Raw genomic sequence first — 20,773 nt, forward strand, 5'->3', positions numbered from 1 at the left:
AGGTAATACAGTTGAGTTTGCACTAAGAGAAGACAAAACTGATAATATCCAAAGTAACCAAAAGATTCATAAAACAGGCTCTTAAAAGCTTAGTTTGCCGAATGAATTGCATTTTACTCAGCTTAAAATTTAAGTTCTTATCGATACTTACAAAGTCCATAGTTGGAGCTGAGTAGAAGGCTATTCGACCTCCATATGAGACCACGAATTAAAAATATTCATGAATAAAGAATCATATTTTTCCTTGCTTTGGATTTTTATACCTATTTATTTTAATTTGATGATGTTTTAACTGTGAATTGTAATTACGTTGCTTTAGGAGGTTTCCCAGCTTCGGCTGTAATAATAACTCCGCAATGAAAAAATAAAAGACAAATCGGATTATCAAAGAGGAGATGTGTTTTTTTCTGTGTCGGCTTATGAGATATGAATATTGTTAAAAATAACTAACTTTGTCTTACGTTTGGAGTTGACATACTTCCGAAAACGTCTCAGTTCTGATTGAATACCTCTTTGAAGTTTATTCAAGTAGGGGATACGTTGAGCTCTATTTATGCAAAGTAATGAAAACATTGGTCGCAATTCGGTAAGCAGTTTTACCCAGCTGAGTTTTACTTTTACGATACCTTTTATATCTTTTTCTCTTATCTTTGAGAAAACAAATTGTTTCGGCGATGAATTATTTAAGATAGTTCGATCCAGTATTTCTATAATTGTTCTACAATCTTCTACCAATATTTCGTGAACAACACGTAAAAAAACTTTCTGCAATAGACAGAACGTCGAAATCAACAGCGTTTTCAATTGAGCGGTAATTTTCAGAAACGTTATCGAAAACACGAAAATTGCTTAAAATTGCTTATTCAATAAAGGTTTTTTTTATGCTTGATCAAAAGTTTCTTTAGGAACTTAGGAAGTTCAGAAGCTTAGGAGTTTCGGTTTTTTTCAAACGGAAGAATATTATTATTCCTTTTGAAAAAAAGTTTCGGTTTAAAGTGGTAAATCGCTTACCAAGGTTACCATTACCCTTATCTCCAAACACTCAGCGACTACAGGGATTTGGCCGGCGTCGTTATTAATTCATATTAAAATTGCGATTGGATGAAAATATTATATGTATCGTCGAGTTATCAATGAACGACTGAAAAATTCACTAAGTCAGACACTTTCAAGATAAACATCGTTTGAACCTCAGTAGGTTCACTGTTTGGGAAAGCATCTTGAAGCCACTACTAAAGGTTGTGCGTGGAATGCTAATTCGCTATTTGCCACATTATCAGTCGTAACGATCTTAAAGATGCTTGGTTACGAGTCATTGTTTAGTAGTTAGGAACGCAAATATTGTCCTTAGCTGAGCAGCATCAAGAGAAACAGATTAGTAAAGTGATTCCAACGAATGTTGCGAAACTCACTCACTGAAGCCTTACGAGATGACCAGAAGAAATAAGACAATGTTTGGAACAATGATGCATGTTGTTTGTTGGCTCTTTGGAGGATCTCTTTGAGAAAGAAACAAATGTTGTTTCATAACGGATCGCTCAAAGTAGATACATACGCTAGAAACATGAAAATACTGAATTAGTAATGGTGACTTTTGATTTATTTCTGAAATAATGACCAAAAGATATGTTTGAAGAAGCATGTTTTAAAATATCATTTCAATGTTCAGTGCAATATGACATACATTTGTAACACTCCATCCATTAAAAAAAGAAACGCCTCGTCTAGTACCAGTTAAAGTCACACACATTTTTCGTACCACCAGCCAGACTAACAAATGACACTAAATTGGGTGCCTCCTTAAACACTGTGTGTCTCCAAAGACCACAACAAATGTGCTCAACAAATGCATTTACGCATCATCGTTTGTCTCGGCAAGTAAGTGTCCCGCCTATCGCTCATATCGGCCCATGTAAAGATGATGACGACCATAACAAAAACAACAACGACAACCCATTCGTTAGTAAACATTGTCACTTGTCGTCAGAAAACAGCAAAGCGAAGCACTTGTCTTGTCACCAATTTTATTTCCCAGACAATGTACCGATGATAGTGGAATCAGTTTTGAGAGAAACTCACCCAAATGTTTATTACTTCACAAACCTACTCGGAAGCCTGTTGAAAGTGTATGTCCCTTAAAGTACGTTTAGTATTGAGAACAATTAAAAAGCAATCAGTTCAGCTAAAACAATCTCAACGCACCCAAGTGAGGAAATAAGAGATGATAAGCGCCACTATCGGACCCAATGACGGGGGATGATGGACACATCAAAGTGCTGCTCCCAAATCGTTCCGAATAATTTTCACGACTCCCCGAAGTACGGCGTTCGCTTCGCAACCCATTGTTTGTTTCTCTCCGATTCGGTTCCGACTGAAACACAAAAATAATTGAAAATAACACACACGGTTGTCACAGGGAAAAAGTTTTTCCTTTTTCTCTCACCCACTTCGTCGAACGACAAATGGATGCGATGGGAGGAAAGCAATTTGTTTTTGGGTTGGTTTGGTTGGTTGTTAGTTGGTGTTGATGCGCAGCCAGTCGCGAAGTCAAGAGAATGGTGAGAGACCGAGAGAGAGCCTTAACGTGGGACCGACTTCAAGCTCAGTTAAAGATTTGCTCCGCCGTAGATATTGTTGACTAGGTTGGTAGTTGTAGATTAAACGTGGTCGCGTTCGGTTCTCTAATCGTGTTTTTCCTCGTCTTCACCGTCGTTCGGAACGACAGAATTTCGAGGAGATTACTCTCGCGTGAAGTCGTTAAGGTGTGTTAGATACCATCTTCCGAAGCCGGCGTTTTGTTTTTGAAGCAATCTCTGCAGGTATTGGTTTAAATATTCCGATTTAGAGATCTACTGACGATCTAAATAACGATGGTGGCGTGATTCCCGTGACGTAATTGCGGAAGCTGGAGCCTTACTATAATTGGCGGGTATTTCCAGACTACTGGCTAGTACTCCGATAATTACACTGGACTATGTAATTGTACCGGGTCATTGAGACTGATCGATCGAAAGATCGAGTAGGTTCGATGCTCGTCGGTTAAGAAATGTGCGAGCTTCCGAACCGGTTTTATGCAATGGACTACGCACAGATTAAACAGAAGGAAAAGCAGGTTCAGAATCGCTCTTCTTTCAACAACGTGATCAGTGCAAGGCACAGCTACCCCGAAGATCATTTGTATTCTTTGCATTCGTATTTTTTCTTATACTCTTTCTTAACCTCGTGTGGACACAATTGAGAGAAGGTGTCCGAAGTTGAAAGGGATTACACCTTTCCGATGTGAAAAGTGAACCCGAAGAAAATCGAAAAGAAAGAGAGAGGACAAAAAGTGAAACCATTCTTTGATCGATGATGACTGTATGTATGTAACATTGCATTGTAATGAGGAGAGCTCTAATTTCACGAACGTACACAGTTCATAGTCCATCGCCGATACCGGACCCTCTCATACTCTTTCTAAATTATAGAGCTTAGAGCGTCGTCTTATCGTTTGTTCGTTCGGGCAACTGATTTCGTCTCGTTACACCGGACATGTGTCCGTACCGTACTACACTTTTTCTAATGACGATTCGAGTTCACTCGTCCGTATTCGCTGCTGATAACGATTCTGGGCTGCCGAGGATTAATGAAACTTGAAATCCCCTGTTGCCCAAATTGTTATATGTATGTTCGGACCATGTATGTCAGTTAATGGTTTTTTTTCGTAATTTTGTTTCGTTTTTGGGAAGCCTAACCACGTAACGTGGACAACTCGGGCGATGAGAATGGCACAGATGGCCTTCCTTTGATGATGTTGGGGTGGAGTCACCACAATCTTTGTGGTCCCCGTCGGCTTCGGGTCTTTTTGTTAAATGTTTGTCTCGGCTGTAACAATAACAATCAACAACGCTACCGCACATTAGCCGCAGCACGAGTACGTTTGAGGCATCGACCGGCCGTGAAAAAGAACAAATCGCGTGCGTGAATCTGAACTTTGGACCAGACTGAGCGTCGGTGATCGGAATCTATATTTGCAATTTGCAACGTTGGTCGTCGCCGGTTCCGAATTGAGTAATAGGTATAGGTTGGATCGATTGCATCAACAATTAGACGCGTTTTTTTTCTGTCGAGGACTTACTCGATCGAAAATTGATAACTTAGTTTGACAGAAATCTTAATGTAACTTGTTTATTTAATGTTTTTATTCGTTTTGTTTAAATGTTGGATTGAAATAATTTTGTTTTGTTTGTTTTTTTTCTTTAAATTTTTTAAAATCTTTTTTTTTTGTTTTATTTTTCTTTTCGTTTGTTTTAATTTTAATTTTTTAATTTATTTTTTTAGTCTATTTTTATATAATATTTTCATTTTAATTTTATTTTTTTTTGAATTTTTTTTTTATTTTTTTATTTGATTTTTTTATTTGATTTTTTTATTTGATTTTTTTATTTTATTTTTTTATTTGATTTTTTTATTTGATTTTTTTATTTGATTTTTTATTTGATTTTTTTATTTAATTTTTTATTTTATTTAATGTTTTAATTTCTTTTTTTATTTTTTTTATTTTATTTAATTTTTTTATTTTTATTTATTTTATTTTATTTTTTGAATTCAATTTAATTTTTTTTCATTAAATTTATTTTTTTTATTAAATTTTATTTTTTTGAATTTTTTTTAATTTAATTTTATTTATTTTATTTTTTTTTCATATTATTTTTTTCTCATTTTATTTTTTTTTCTCATTTTATTTTTTTTTTTCTCATTTTATTTTTTTTTCTCATTTTATTTTTTTTTCTCATTTTATTTTTTTTTCTCATTTTATTTTTTTTTTCATTTATATTTTTTTCATTTTATTTAATTTTTTTTTCATTTTATTTAATTTTTTTTTCATTTTAGTCTATTTTTTTTCATTTCATTTAATTCTTTTTTTTTTTCATTTTAGTCTATTTTTTTCATTTTATTTTATTTTTTTTCATTGTATTTTTTTTATTTTATTTTTTTTTTCATTTTTTTTTTCATTTTATTTTTTTTTTCATTTTATTTTTTTTTTCATTTTATTTTATTTTTTTCATTTTATTTAATTTTTTTCATTTTATTTTATTTTTTTATTCATTTTATTTTATTTTTTTATTGTATTTTGTTATTTAATGTTTTTTTTTCATTTGATTTTTTTTTTTCATTTGATTTTATTTTTTTTTTCATTTTATTTAATTATTTTTTTTTTCATTTTATTTATTTATTTTTTTTTTCATTTTATTTATTTATTTTTTTTTCATTTTTTTTTATTTTTTTTCATTTTATTTATTTTTTTTCATTTTATTTATTTTTTTTCATTTTATTCTTTTTTTCAATTTATTCTTTTTTTCATTTTATTTTATCTTTTTTTTCATTTTATTTTTCATTTTATTTTATTTTTTTTCATTTTCTTTTATTTTCTTCATTTTATTTTATTTGTTTCATTTTATTTTATTTTTTTCATTTTATTTTATTTTTTTCATTTTATTCTATTTTTTTCATTTTATTTTAATTTTTTCATTTTATTATATTTTTTTCATTTTATTTTAATTTTTTCATTTAATTTTATTTTTTTCATTTTATTTTATTTTTTTCATTTTATTTATTTATTTTTTTTTTTATTAAGGACCTTTTTGACATTCGGTCCCTCGCTATTTCTTTGTTACAAATTAATGCTAAATTTTGTTATACAATTGAATGGATTTTAAATATTCTATCACTTTCGTTGCCATTTCTCTGTCGTCTGCCAACGCCTCTCGAAGATTACCCGGCACTCCGTGGTTGATTCGTTCTTCTTCCAGTTGTGGGCACGTTGCGATAATATGTTTGACGGTCAAAACTTCGTTGCATCTGGAGCAAAGCGGACGGTCTACTCTGTCCAAAAGGAAAGCATGTGTGAGCAGTGTGTGTCCGATGCGTAACCGAGCTAGTATAACGTCATCTTTTCGATTTCCCAATATGGCTGCTTTAAAGGGTAGAACGGTGTTTTTAACTTCGCGCAATTTGTTGTTCAGACTTGTGTGCCATTGCATCTGCCATCGGTTCGTGAACTGTGACTTGACAACTTTCCGTATTTCCTTGTAGTCGACTACTTGATCGACTTGCTCTGGCAATTCCAAAGCCTTTTTTGCTTCGAAGTCAGCTCTTTCGTTTCCGGGGATCCCGATATGGCTGGGGACCCAACAAAAGACTATTTCGGATCCCATTTCGACGATTCGATTGTGCAGGACTTGTACAGAGTCTTTCCATCTGTCATTTTATTTTTTTCATTTTATTTTATTTTTTTCATTTTATTTTTGTTTTCATTTTTTCCGCATTTTTTTTTATTTTTTTTTATATTTTATTTTGTTTAATTTTTATTTTATTTTGTTTAATTTTTATTTTATTTTATTTTGTTTTATTTTTTTATTCATTTTATTATGTTTTATTTTTTTATTCATTTTATTTTTTTTTCTTTTTTCACATTATTTTTTTAATTTTTTTATTTTATTTTTTTTTCATTTTTTTTTCATTATATTTTTTTTCATTGTATTTTTTTCATTTTATATTTTTTTTTTCATTTAATTTTTTTTTTCATTTTATCTATTTTTTCCATTTTTTGTCTTAATTTTATTTTATTTTTTCTTATTTTATTTTATTTTTTTCTATTTTTTTCAATTTTGTTTTATTTTTATATTTTTTTTTTATAATTTTTTTTATAATTTTATTTTATGTTTTTAAATTTTATTTTATGTTCTTAAATTTTATTTTACTTTTTTTAAATTTTATTTGATTTTTTTAAATTTTTGTTAAATTATATTTTATATTAAATTTTAGGTAACTTTATTTAAAATTTTTATTTGGTTTTTTTTTAAATTTTCATTTCATTTTATTTTAAATTTTAATTTTATCTGATTTTAAATATTTATTTTATTTTATTTTGAATTTTCATTTTATTTTATTTTAAAATTTTATTTTCTTTTATTTGAAATCCAAACTTGAATATTTTTTTTATTTTATTTTAATTTATTTTAGGTTTTATTTTTTGTTTTATTTTTATTTAATTTTCATTTTATTTTATTGCTAACACGATGTCTCTGGAAAAAAGAATATCTTTCTGGAAAATTAGCATCGCTTATTTTTGCACCATTTGAAAGCTAGGACTGTCTTCTTTCTTATGAGTCCAAATTTGAAAAACCCATCGAAGGATCTAGAACATTTTATTTGTTTTGAAATATTTTGTAATCTTTGTAATGGTTTTTTTTCAAAATCACAAAATCGAACTTTTAACTGTTTTAACACCTGTCTTACTTTTAGCGTTAACTCCATATTCCAAAACAATGATATCATAGGAAAATTTCTTGGCTACAACTTTGTCGAAAACATCGAATTGATTCAATTGAGAGAAAAGAGTTGTAATGTCGAAAACATAGTGATACATATTTAATTTGAAAAATTTAATTAAACTTCTCATCGCTGATTGTACCAAGACCACAATCTTGACGACTTTGTTATTGATTTTGAAGTGTTTCAATGTTCGGGATGACTTATTTACATTAAAATCCATCTTTAACATAAATTTTATCAGGATAATCTGAAGCAAAGAGCATTCATGAAGTTTTATTATGAAAAAAATGTCTCCTGGTTTTCTTGAAAATTTTAAGAGTGTTAACTGTATTTTATTTTATTCCTAACTAAATACTATTTACTTCTAAGCTGATTTTTTAAATTTTAGTTTAGATTGATAATTTTATGTTATTTGTTTTATAATTTTTTTTTGTCAAGTTTTCATAATTTTATTGGTTTTTTCTTTTGTTTATATATGTACATACAAACGTTATATTTTTATATTTTTTTTTAAATTGTTTATGTTTTTTTGTTGTTTCGAAAAGATTTTTTTAAAATTTTGTTGATGTTTTTATAAAAAAAATCTTTTTTATTTATAATATTCTATTACTTTTCCATTAATGTATTTTTTATGGTTTTTTTTTAAATTATTTTGTTTTTTTCTATTATTTTCGTTTTTATTTTTTGTTTTGTGGGGAATAATTCTACTTAACTGTACTGTACTGTACCTCTACTTTACTCTTCTCTACTCTACTTTACTCTACTCTACTCTACTCTACTCTACTCTACTCTACTCTACTCTTCTCTACTCTACTCTACTCTACTCTATTCTACTCTACTCTACTCTACTCTACTCTACTCTACTCTACTCTACTCTATTCTACTCTACTCTACTCTACTCTACTCTACTCTACTCTACTCTACTCTACTCTACTCTACTCTACTCTACTCTACTCTACTCTACTCTACTCTACTCTACTCTACTCTACTCTACTCTACTCTACTCTACTCTACTCTACTCTACTCTACTCTACTCTACTCTACTCTACTCTACTTTACTCTACTCTACTCTACTCTACTCTACTCTACTCTACTCTACTCTACTCTACTCTACTCTACTCTACTCTACTCTACTCTACTCTACTCTACTCTACTCTACTCTACTCTACTCTACTCTACTCTACTCTACTCTACTCTACTCTACTCTACTCTACTCTACTCTACTCTACTCTACTCTACTCTACTCTACTCTACTCTACTCTACTCTACTCTACTCTACTCTACTCTACTCTACTCTACTCTACTCTACTCTACTCTACTCTACTCTACTCTACTCTACTCTACTCTACTCTACTCTACTCTACTCTACTCTACTCTACTCTACTCTACTCTACTCTACTCTACTCTACTCTACTCTACTCTACTCTACTCTACTCTACTCTACTCTACTCTACTCTACTCTACTCTACTCTACTCTACTCTACTCTACTCTACTCTACTCTACTCTACTCTACTCTACTCTACTCTACTCTACTCTACTCTACTCTACTCTACTCTACTCTACTCTACTCTACTCTACTCTACTCTACTCTACTCTACTCTACTCTACTCTACTCTACTCTACTCTACTCTACTCTACTCTACTCTACTCTACTCTACTCTACTCTACTCTACTCTACTCTACTCTACTCTACTCTACTCTACTCTACTCTACTCTACTCTACTCTACTCTACTCTACTCTACTCTACTCTACTCTACTCTACTCTACTCTACTCTACTCTACTCTACTCTACTCTACTCTACTCTACTCTACTCTACTCTACTCTACTCTACTCTACTCTACTCTACTCTACTCTACTCTACTCTACTCTACTCTACTCTACTCTACTCTACTCTACTCTACTCTACTCTACTCTACTCTACTCTACTCTACTCTACTCTACTCTACTCTACTCTACTCTACTCTACTCTACTCTACTCTACTCTACTCTACTCTACTCTACTCTACTCTACTCTACTCTACTCTACTCTACTCTACTCTACTCTACTCTACTCTACTCTACTCTACTCTACTCTACTCTACTCTACTCTACTCTACTCTACTCTACTCTACTCTACTCTACTCTACTCTACTCTACTCTACTCTACTCTACTCTACTCTACTCTACTCTACTCTACTCTACTCTACTCTACTCTACTTGTAAACCAGTCTTATTTGATTTGTGAACCAGTCTTATTTGATTGTAAACCAGTATAGTTTAATTTTGAACCAGTCTAATCTTGTCAAATAAAAGTCTAATTTCATCGAAAATTAGTCTCGTTTTTTTTTTTAAATCGATTTAGTTTCTGATCTGATCTAAAACCAATCTAATCTAATCTACTCATTCTAATCTAATCTGGTCTAAAATCAGTCTAAGTTTAAACTGAAACCAGTCTTATCTCATCGTAGAACCAGATTTATTATATCTTTATTCAGTTTTATCTTATCTAAGATCAGACTTACCAAAAACCAATCAAATCTTTTATGAAAACCTCTCATCTTATATTATCTTTAAGAAGTCAATTTTATCTTAAATCAGCCTAATCTCATAGAAACAAATTATGTATATGAACTAGTACTAGTCTCATATTATCTCAAAAAGTCGAATATAATTTAAAAACCAATCTTTTCCGACGAACGAATCAATTCAAAAGTTTAGTATATTCAAATTGCATATGAAAAATATTATTGACAATTTTCCACATTTTATAAAAAAAAAATGTTTAGCCGGAGCTTTGTAAACATATTTCTAGCAATATTGCTAAATCAGTACGGTCAAAAATTATACAAATTTTGAAGTAAAATCTTGGAATACAAAGTAAAATTTTTCAAGACGAAGACTTCTTGATGCATCCGGTGCTGTTAGAAGGAAGCAGCCTGTTTATTGAATGGAACATCAATCAACAATCTTAGCAAGATTTTAATTGCATCGGAAGCGAATTGAAACAGAAATGCACTGCCACTTTCAATCAATTAATGCTCGATCCGCTGGGGATGCATTATGATTGGGATTCCATCAATGAAAAACGCCAGAGCGAATTGCCCCTCGGTCATTCATGGGCTTCAAACAGTTCAATCAATGCAACATTGAATTGAATCAAACGACGAAGCAAGCAACAACAAACGATAAATGGAAAAACTGAATGCAGAGAAGGAACCAATCATAATTGAACTTAATTGAAGGAGGAGGACGACAACAATGAATTGCGATGGTACATATATGCAAATCTGGAAAAAATAATATGATAATTGACAACGAAACCGAAAGTTGAGCGTGAACGAGAGCGTGCGTGACAGCTAGCAGCGGTTGTTGTTGGTGTAATTGATAAAATTTGACACTGGGATGAGGCTAGATTGTATTTTTAAAGAAGGTTAACTCCCTCGCAAGGATTTTGCGGTTGAAGGTGGATCACGCAAAACTGCAATCTGTCGGTGCAATCGAAGGCAAATGTCAGCTGATTTCAACGTTTTTTTTTGCAGCGTCATAACATCAGCAGAAACATGTTTATGAGGCCTAGAATTGCCTTAACCGGTTTCCAGGTTTTCTCGAGAAGAAACGACGAAGAAGCCGGGTAGACGTCAAGACTCTCAAGTCAAGAGAGCAGGAATCGTTTGTTGGATTTTTACTTGCATTTTTATTGCCTCGCCCCGTAGACCAACTGTTGCATTAATGCACTTTCTGGAGATTTCTGCATCTCTTTATACGCACAGACGTTTCGAAGGAAATAATGCGGCCATATGGGTCCAAAAGATCTTGCAATATGGATTGCATCAATTCAGAGAACTGTTGCTGGCTGCTGCGGCTTCTCCACAGATGAAGGACAAACCGCCATTGCATCAGCCACAAAGAAGAATCAATTAAAGGAACCCAGACTCCTCCTCAGTAAGGCGGTTCAGAAAATCAGTCGACGACGACGCGCGAAATAAATCCGGGCAGTGTTCCGGGAAACCCACATGATGCGCCCATGACGGGTGGTTATAAATTAAACTCTTTGGTTCCGAGAAAAATTATGTTCTTCAGAGACTATTCTAAACCAAAATCGAAAAGTGGGAAAAATCTTCCCATTCGCGTAACACAAGGCGAAGCCGTCTAATCAACTCGAGGCAACCAGCATGTTCGCGAAACCGAACGCGCCAAAAGTTAACCGCGCTTTAGCCGGTTCTATTTGTCTAACGGAAATACTAGCGGCGCGGCATTTTATTCTCCGGGACCCAAAACCAGCAGCATATGGTTCTTGCTCGACTAATACCGTGGCAGAAAAAAAAACCACCACAAGCTATTAGACACCGGGTCCCATACTGGTGAACATCTCCAATTTCGCTAGGATCCGTTGGTAAAAACCAACAGCAGCGCTAAATATTTACCACAGACCGAGAGAAAGCATGCAGCAGACGCGGGCAAAGCAAGCAAACAATATCATTAAATAATCTATATGGTAAACAGTGGCTTTTGGTTAGGATGTCTACACGCGGTAGACACACGAGACGTTCCGGATGGCGGCTTGGTGGTGGTTTTTCGGAATAATTTAATTATGTCGCATGTCAGTGAAGACCCAAGGCAGGCTACGGAACTAAGGCACTTATTTTTGGCATCGTCATAAAGTTTGGAGTTTGGTGTCACTTTAATCTAGAACACTATAATGAACTTAACATTTGTCCTTGACTTACCTCAAAATCAACCTTAAGGATTAGAGTTCCAAAATACTATGTTGATAAATTAGGCTAATGCCGAATGACAACATTCAATAATGAATAATGAAACCCGAGCAACGGTTTGATTCTCTCTATTGAAAGGAATGTACTTTTAATAGAAGAAATCTTTTTCATCTGTATCTACCATTTAATAAAAATCTGTGGCCAAATCGGAACCAACAACATCCAATGTCTCAAAAGTGATGTCAATGAAATATCCGAATTTTCTCAATATCTTGAGGTAAATATTTTCAAGTACTGAGAGATCATACTGTGGATGGTAGTATTTTTTTCACATGCAGGTAATGATCAAATATCAAACATTTGGAAGTGGTTTTTAGTGAATAATGAAAAATCTGTTCAAATCAGTACCTACCGAATTTGAAAAATCACTCTTCTGTATGGACATAATCTGTACCAAAAATTAGTCCAAATATGCACTTTTTTTATGAATCTGTTCTTCTGACAACCATGCCATTGAACTCCATTCGCTCTGCATTCGAAGAGAAAAGAGCAATTATCTACTAATCACACTGACATGACACTGAGAACAAAAATCAGATCATTTTCTGTCTAATTTTGCCACCTATCTTCGGTATTGCGAACCTTGCAAAATTTGAAAAAAAAAATCCCTGCAGGAAAAATAAGCCTGTTCAGCTCGATTGTATCGTCCGTTTTTTGAAAATCGGGTGGCACTTTTCAACTAGGATAGCAAATCATTGAAAGCGATCGATGCGTACTCTGGATTAGTCGTTTCGTAGAAAAAGGTATTTCTCATCTGATACAGGCAGTTATTTTTCCTGCCTCAATTTGCCTGCTCAGAAAGCTTGTATTGGAATTCTGAAGCTCTCATTCCAATGCATCAGGTATGGTTCTGCACGGAGATAAAAGTATGGTATGTCCAACAATAATCCACGTATATTCTATCATATATCTGATGGATTTTCTACCAACTACAATTATCAAAATTTCAACAAAACATATAATTGACAATTTGATTGTACATTCAATAATATATATGGTCAGGATTCGACCAGACCGAACTGGACGCCATCAGCATTTTTTCGACTCACTTGAGCTTGATGTTTGAATATTTTCAACTACAGACGGTTTCCGTAAAACTTATCGACCAAAATCAATAGTTTATAATCCAAGAAACACGACCCAGTGAATTATTTTTGTTTTTTCGGTTTCGCATAAAAATTACATGAGTTTCAAAATCAGAAGTTTAAATTTTTTCTCATGGCGTTCAGTTCGGCCTGGTCGAAGCCCGGCCATATAATACATTCAACTATGGTTGTATGATTGCTTTTGGGCATTCAACTATAAACATAATAAATTCAACTATAATGTAAGATTGATGTCATACATTAAACAAAAATTATAGTAGATCTAACTAGAATATTATGATTGATTTGATTGTGAATATGATAGATTCAATTATAATAATATGATTGATTGATTTGTAAATATGGTAGATTCAACTATTACAATATGATTGATTTGATTATAAATATGATGGATTCAATTATATTTCTATGATTGATTCAATAAGGTAAACTATAAATATTGTAAATTCAAATTCTTTTTATATTGGCTTATATGATGTTATTCTTCAGAATAATGTTAAGGCTATCTTGATGCATGATTACGCAGCAAATTGGGCGTCTTAACTAATCGGTTCCGGAAGCAGCGTTGCCAGACTGCAAACCGCTCAAATCCGTAGGTTTGTCAAAAAATGAAAAAAAAATTGATTTTTTCTGTTTTTCCTATGATTATCAGGTAGAATTTTCGTTTATCCGCAGAATCCCTATATTTTTTTTCGATAATCCTTAGAAAATCCGTAGATTTTGAGTATCGATCTGTTGATCCGTCGAAGTGCTTAAAATCCGTAGATCTGGCAACGCTGCCCGGAAGACGTCCTTAGAAGTCGGTACTTCTGCACCCGGCGAAGATTGACCTTATGTGGGGAAAATTGACTCAATATCATGACATCAATCTATCATTCGCTTTACCGACCTCACTGACTAACAAATACTATTTTCCCGTGGGATCCTGTCATGATCACGTAAAGGAACGTCGATTTCACGGGCAGCCAGAGTAGGTGTACCTTCACCAATTCCAGGAACTGGTCTCACATTTTCAATTTTTTAAAATTTTTGCTGATGAACACGGACGAACACTATAGTATTCAAGTATCATACAATCAATCATAAAAATATAGTTGAATTTACTATATTTATAGTTCAATACCTAGAATCAATCATACAATTGTATTAGAATCTGTCATATTTACGGTTGAATCAGTTATACCGCTACAGTTGAATATATAATATTTATAGTTAAATGTTAGAGGTCAACCAGACATGTATAGTTGAATCTATTATTTTTTAGTTGAATACCTGAAATCAATCATATAATTGTAGTTGAATTTATCATATTTACAGTTGAATCAATTATACCATTACAATTGAATCCATTATATTCATAGTTGATTGAGTCAAATTAATCATAAATTGGTAGTTTAGTCTATTATATTTATAGTTGGATGCCAAAAAATCAACTACGCTTTGATGATTGATATAACGAGCTGAAATAGTTAGAACAACTGCGGTCTTTTTTCTCCGTGTGTGGTAGCGAATGCGCCTCTCAACCGGCAGGTCGAGGTTCGAATTTCCTGGCTGTATCCAAATTTTTCAAGAGTCGTACATGTTTGGAACAATACATGAAAGTTTGAGTGCAAGGCAGGGTACAATGCAACCTTGCAATACAAGTACTTAAGTCTAAAGAAAACAATGCATGAAAGCTTATATGCAAGACTTATTTTTTTGTTTTTTTTTTGGTGGTCAATATCCTATCTGGTTGAGTTATTAATTTGATATAATTATAATACTATCATAGGGTGATATAATTTTGCATGGACTTTTTGTTATAATTTGAGATATTTGAACATCTTACGAGTACCTACTAAATTTTAACTCATTGTAATATGAAAAAATTGAATATCAATATATTTCATACTGATATTGTTTTGTTTTTTTTTTTTCTATTGATCGGGCTTGCGCGGCAAGCGAAAACGAGATATCTCGAATTTTGTCCGAAATGGGTTAAGCAGGGATGAAACCTTCAGAGTCAACCGTTCAAGTTCTTTGGTCTCCGAGGAAAGCTTAGTATTCTCTCAATTTAATTGATTTTTCTATTATAAGTAAATAAAAAATAAGTCAACGTTGGAAATTTAACCTAAATTCTACAAGCCGTTGGTCAGGATCGAACGAAATAGACCGACTGCTAATTATCTTGACTACAGTATTTGCAATATAAAAAAATCATAAATGTTGGTGCTATATTAACCCTTTAATGCATAGTGTTGTTTTAAAACAACACTAATCAAAATCCAAATATCTCGAAAATGCGTGGATATTTTTGAGTGATGTATTGACAAAAAATATTCTAGAGATTAAGAGAAATCAGTCCATGGTATTTTTATTGCAATATTCTAATGTATGTGTGAGATATCGAACAAAGTATGTGGAAAAATTGCAAAAATCAAATTTATTTATTTTTTTGAAAAAAGTAGTTTTTGGAAAATCGTTGTTATTTCTTCAGATATGCAAATTCTAACAAATTTTTTAATGTCAATCAATCAGAAACACTTTTCTGTACCCCATTGACAAGGTTTGGATGAAATTGGCAAAGTCGTATTGAAATTAATTAAGAATTTCAAAAATTATTTTTCAACTTTTATTGGCCATAACTTTTATAATACTCAAAATTACGACTTCAAACCTGTTGTGTTGTGTTTTTAGAATTAAAATGTAATTATTTTACTGAACCAAAAGCTGCTGCTCTCATTATAAAAAAGTCATGCATTAAAGGGTTAATAATGTCACAAACAAAAGTTTGAATCTTTGCTTGTTAATCGTTATTTCATAATTCAAAATTCAATCTGTTCTATCCTCAAATTTGTACTATTTTTGTTTCAAATAATTTGACTTAGTTTCTTTAATTTCTTAGAAAATAAATTTTGCCATTAAAGTTTATGTACAGACCCCGTTCGTTTTTGGCAACATTCGATTTTGGCAGCATTCGATTTTGGCAACATCCGATTTTGGCACATGTGCCAAAATCGAACGGTTTTTAGAAGCGGCATTACCTTTTAGTTTTCTCTTTAACAGTACCAATATAGTTGAAAAGAACATCATAAATACGTTTTTATGTTCTAAAATGGTGGCTAAATACAACAAAAAAACAAAAGTTTTTTCAAAAAATTATAAAGTACTCAAAAATGACAAAAAGATGGATAATTTAATAAAATTAAAAGAAATTCAAAAGAAAGACTGGAAATGATGAAAAACAACTAAAAAATGATGAAGGATGACAAAAACAGCAAATATGACAAAAACAACCAAGATAACAAACAAAGCAAGAAAAGTACAAAATGCATCAAAAACATGAGAAAAAATAATTAAAAAAATTACTAAAATGGTCGGAAGTTGACTAAAAGTAATGTTAATGGTAATAAAAATAGTTATTTTGTAAAAATAAAGGAAAAAAATTGAAGAAAAAAAACCGTTCGATTTTGGCAATATTTGATTTTGGCAACACAAAATGTTCGGGCACGTTGCCAAAATCGAACGGGGTCTGTATTTAGTAATTATGAATTAACATATTCCGGTAATCATTCAAACTAAGAACGATGGTGTGATTAATCCCTCTTCAATTGTTTTTACTGATTCAAATGTTAGGTTTTAGATCATTAAAGCAATCTATAGTCATTCAGATTATGATGGAATCATCAACAAGGCACAAGCTAAAGCATTATGTTTCGAATCAAATGCGGAAAATAACTTTCAAACATTGTTAGAAATTGAAGTGATTCCTAAGAGAAATATTCAATGGCCACGGTTTCTTCGATGGGCATACTAATCAGCACTATTAGATCGTAATTTTGCACTTTTTAATCTGTTTTCTTATATTTTTCTTGACGACGTTATCTCGATTAGTATATTATGCTTATAACCAAATCAAAGAAAATTCTTAATGTGAACTCATAAAAAGGAAAATCAGTGCAGCAATATATTCAAAATCAGCAACATCTTTCTTATGTCCTGGAAAAAATATCAGAAATATATTTAAAAAAGAAATGCGATCTCTTCCCTCCTACACGAACCAAATCTATGAAAAAATATTCTTTCCTTTAGTAAAAATGTCCGGAGAATCGATTGGACAGAGTTTCAGAGACCACACGAGCTTACGATCGGAGTTATAGTGCCTTTGATACTCCTATTTCCCCTATTTTTGTAAAGATTTCAGAAAAAAAATAATTTGGACTGAAAGTTTTGAACAAAAATAGACCTATCTTGTTTGAATTTTTTCCTAGAAATCAAATGAAGGCTGTTTGAATCACTGCACGCTTTGGAAAATTAAGTTATGTTTCATCCTCAATTCTTCTAATTTTTCAATTAATTATGAAAAAAGTAAGTTCGAACAGGAAAATTATGAACCAAATGAGACCTATCTTGTGTGATTTTTTTTTTCAAAAAAATCGATTGAAGGCTTTTTGAGCCCCTGCACGCATCTGAAAATTGAATAACGGCTGTTAATAGTTCAGAAAAAGTATGTTCAAACTTGATAATTTGGAACCTAATAATACTTACTTTATGTGATTTTTTCCGAGGAGTCGATTGAAGGCTATTTGAGCCACAACACGCAGTCCAAATTAGTTTGGATTTGGATTTGGTTACAAAATATAAGAGAATTAGGGATTAAAATGCACTATATCGTGCGGCGTCTGAACCTATATCCAATTGATTTTTCGAACATTTTCACTGAAGTAAAATATATTTTTATAGATTTGGTTCATGTAGGAGGGAAGATATTGAATTTTTTCGCGACTTATACACTTTTTCCCCATTGTGCATTGGCCAGGAAGGGCCATATGTGGACCATAGTTGATAATAAGCTCAAGCTTTATACTTGTGAATTTTTCGCAATTCGAATAATGACAGATTTGTCACTGTTTGGAGAATAAATCGACAAACGAAATAATCCATATATTATGAATTTGAAGAAGATTTCAGACGATCTATTCAAATATGCTGAAAATTCTGGAAATGTTCATTCAAAAACAAATGCATAACATGAACGTCTTTTGTACAACTTCTAAATCATAGGTTTCACAGCAAAACTCATCACCTTTTTCCTATTAATTTTTCCAGATTTCTTCAACACAACTGACTGTTTGCTGAAATATATCATCACAACCTGCCACTGCAACGATGAATCAACCTGTAATCTAGGACGGCCAACCAAAAGTCACTCAAAAATTGCCATCATAAAACACCGTAACCACTAGAGTGCAGCCAGCGAGTGAATGTGTTTTTCTTCAGAAAGGGAACAAGAAAATTTTGAAGTGAAAAAAAAAATCAATAAGCCACTACTGGAGAGGAAAAGGAAAGAAAAAATGTATAATTTTCCAGTGATTAGATAAAGAAATACCTCAACCTCAGTAACGACAATAAAATGTCCGAAAAAACAAGCAAGCAAGCAAGCAAAAGTGATTCAACTAGCTCAACTCGAGAGTGAGTGAGCGTTTTTGGAAAAAATCGGTTCAAGTGATATTTTTGGTTATTTTTGTGTGGAGGGACAAAAGCAATAAAACTTTTTTTTGGTGAAAATTGATTCCAGGAAAAACCGAACGTCATTAATCACTGTGGGAGGGGGTACTCGAAAAAAAAACGGAAACAACAAACCAAGTCTGTTTCCAATGGTCTAAGAATCAATAGCTGAGCGGAACTGGAAAAGGTCGCTCGCTGAGGGAGAATTAGCATACCTTACCTAGCCGGGATCGGAAGAGCTTTGACTTCTGATGTAAATTTGTCGTGTCCTGAAAAAAAATTTCTGACGAAGTCTAGGATCGTCAGACAGTTTCAGTGAATTACAGTTATAGTACCCAATAGAGGGAAAAAACAGTGAATTCTAAAGACGTAGACGACAGACGTCAAAGTAGAGTGAAGTCAAGTGAAGTGAAGTACTCTCGCTCACACGATTTGATTTACCGGCTTCGAGCTAGATGTGCGTGTAATGTGCATTTTGAACGAAATACAACGAAGACGAAAAAAAAAATATCGGTAACACCAGGAGAAGCGAGTAGCCTGACTGAGGAGGTGATGTTGGCCTATCGTCGCGTGCTGTCGCTAGGAATGTCTCAGTGGTGAGCAAGAAGTGCAACCGAGCAGAAGCACACCTCGACGGAGAGAGTCGTGTTCCGAATTCGTCGTCCAGTGTGTGCGGGGATTAATCGGGGGATTTTTTGGGTGCAGACCACCACAGATCACTGATAAGGCGAGTGATAACGACGTTGGAGAGTGAACTTCGGAAGAGTACTTTCGAGGAGTCGATAGTCGAAGAAATCAGCTGGATAACAAATAAACAAACAACCTAAGCAAGATGAAACCCAGTTTGACGCACGGATTTCTGGTGCTGCTAGCGTTGAGGTGAGAGTTCAAACAGAGGTTTAGCGCGGTGAATTGAAATGAAAGTGTGTGCTTTGGGTTGGAGGTGATCCATTATTGAGCGCGGGGGGAGTATTTGCAGTTGCAGCCGAGGCAATTTGGAGAGCACACGCGACCAGTGGAGCGCCATAAAACAACAACGACGACGTGTGCTAGAAGATTGTCACCTGTGGGATCTGAACCTGAACTGTGGTGTCATCCAACTATTGGAACTTTGACACTTTTTGTATTTTACGTCGTTTTGATGTGAAACACGTTCCTGTTCTGTTTGAGGAAGCCGGAATGCCGCATGACTGGACATTAACTTTTATGTGCGAACAAAAAATTACAAGGTTGTCATGAACTCTGAAGAAAAATTGTACATGGCAGAGTTGATTTGTTAGTTGAAACTCTCTCAATCTTAATCGGTATCAATTATATCGGTGTGTGTTAAGTGAGATGATCAAATCAAAAAGCAGGTCTGTGAGATTAAAACCAATCAAAATAACAGGATCAGAACCATCATTTGAAGAGTGTTTGGAAGTTCAAATATGGGCTGTGCAAAACTAGTGATGAAAAATTCCAAGAGGCTTACAACTACATGAAAAAGCTGTAAGAAACTTGGTGTGGTTTTGAACAAAATAAACGTTAAATTCACAAAGTAAATAAATAAATAAACATTAAATTCCACAAAGTTCGACAGTATATTGTCGAACAAGTTTTGATCAAAATCTATTTAGACATAATGAAGATATATCCCCTTTCATATGGGCGATATTATATATGGGGGTTATATATGTTAAAAAAAGTTTTAAGCCCCTCTTATATAGGAGATATTTTAACACATTCAGGACCACGAAGAAATCAGAGCCGAGAAACACCAAAATTTGGCATACTTCATCTCAAAACTCGCTGGATTTTTTTTTAAATCATTATATTTGAGTTATCGAACATGTTGGGTCAAATTTTGTAGAATAGAGTTTTATCATAAAATTTATAACATTGAAGTTACACTTCTAAGATTAGCACATCCACGGCAAGCTAAAAAACGAGATTTCTCGTAATTGGTCCAATTCATACATAAGAAATTCTACACAGCTCATAGACACACATCTCGATCATTCGACAAATGATGCATCAAATTTGTTACATAAACAAATTTTCACATGATGACATGACACAACCTGACAAACAGACCTCTCCTCTGTCTCACGAACTGAAAATTACAAA

General features: G+C 32.8%; 2 protein-coding genes across 3 annotated transcripts in view; one reads left to right on the forward strand and one right to left on the reverse strand.

Moving 5' to 3' along the window:
* Nucleotides 1-20,773, reverse strand: part of LOC129744186 (serine/threonine-protein kinase ULK2) — a 167,886-nt gene that overhangs the window by 53,237 nt on the left and 93,876 nt on the right. The gene's annotated exons all lie outside the window — the stretch shown is intronic.
* LOC129744187 (uncharacterized) overlaps nucleotides 2,662-20,773 on the forward strand; it is a 44,444-nt gene continuing 26,332 nt past the window's right edge. The window contains exons 1-2 of one of the 2 annotated variants that reach the window (XM_055736599.1): nucleotides 2,662-2,819; nucleotides 18,269-19,546. In XM_055736599.1, coding sequence (XP_055592574.1) covers nucleotides 19,500-19,546 — 47 coding nt within the window. In that variant the 5' untranslated portion in view covers nucleotides 2,662-2,819; nucleotides 18,269-19,499. Of the gene's footprint in view, nucleotides 2,820-18,262; nucleotides 19,547-20,773 lie in introns of those variants that run through there. The other variant, XM_055736600.1, reaches the window with a different exon arrangement.

The sequence above is a fragment of the Uranotaenia lowii genome, chromosome 2 (assembly GCF_029784155.1).
Source record: "Uranotaenia lowii strain MFRU-FL chromosome 2, ASM2978415v1, whole genome shotgun sequence".
Classification (NCBI taxonomy): Eukaryota; Metazoa; Arthropoda; class Insecta; order Diptera; family Culicidae; genus Uranotaenia; species Uranotaenia lowii.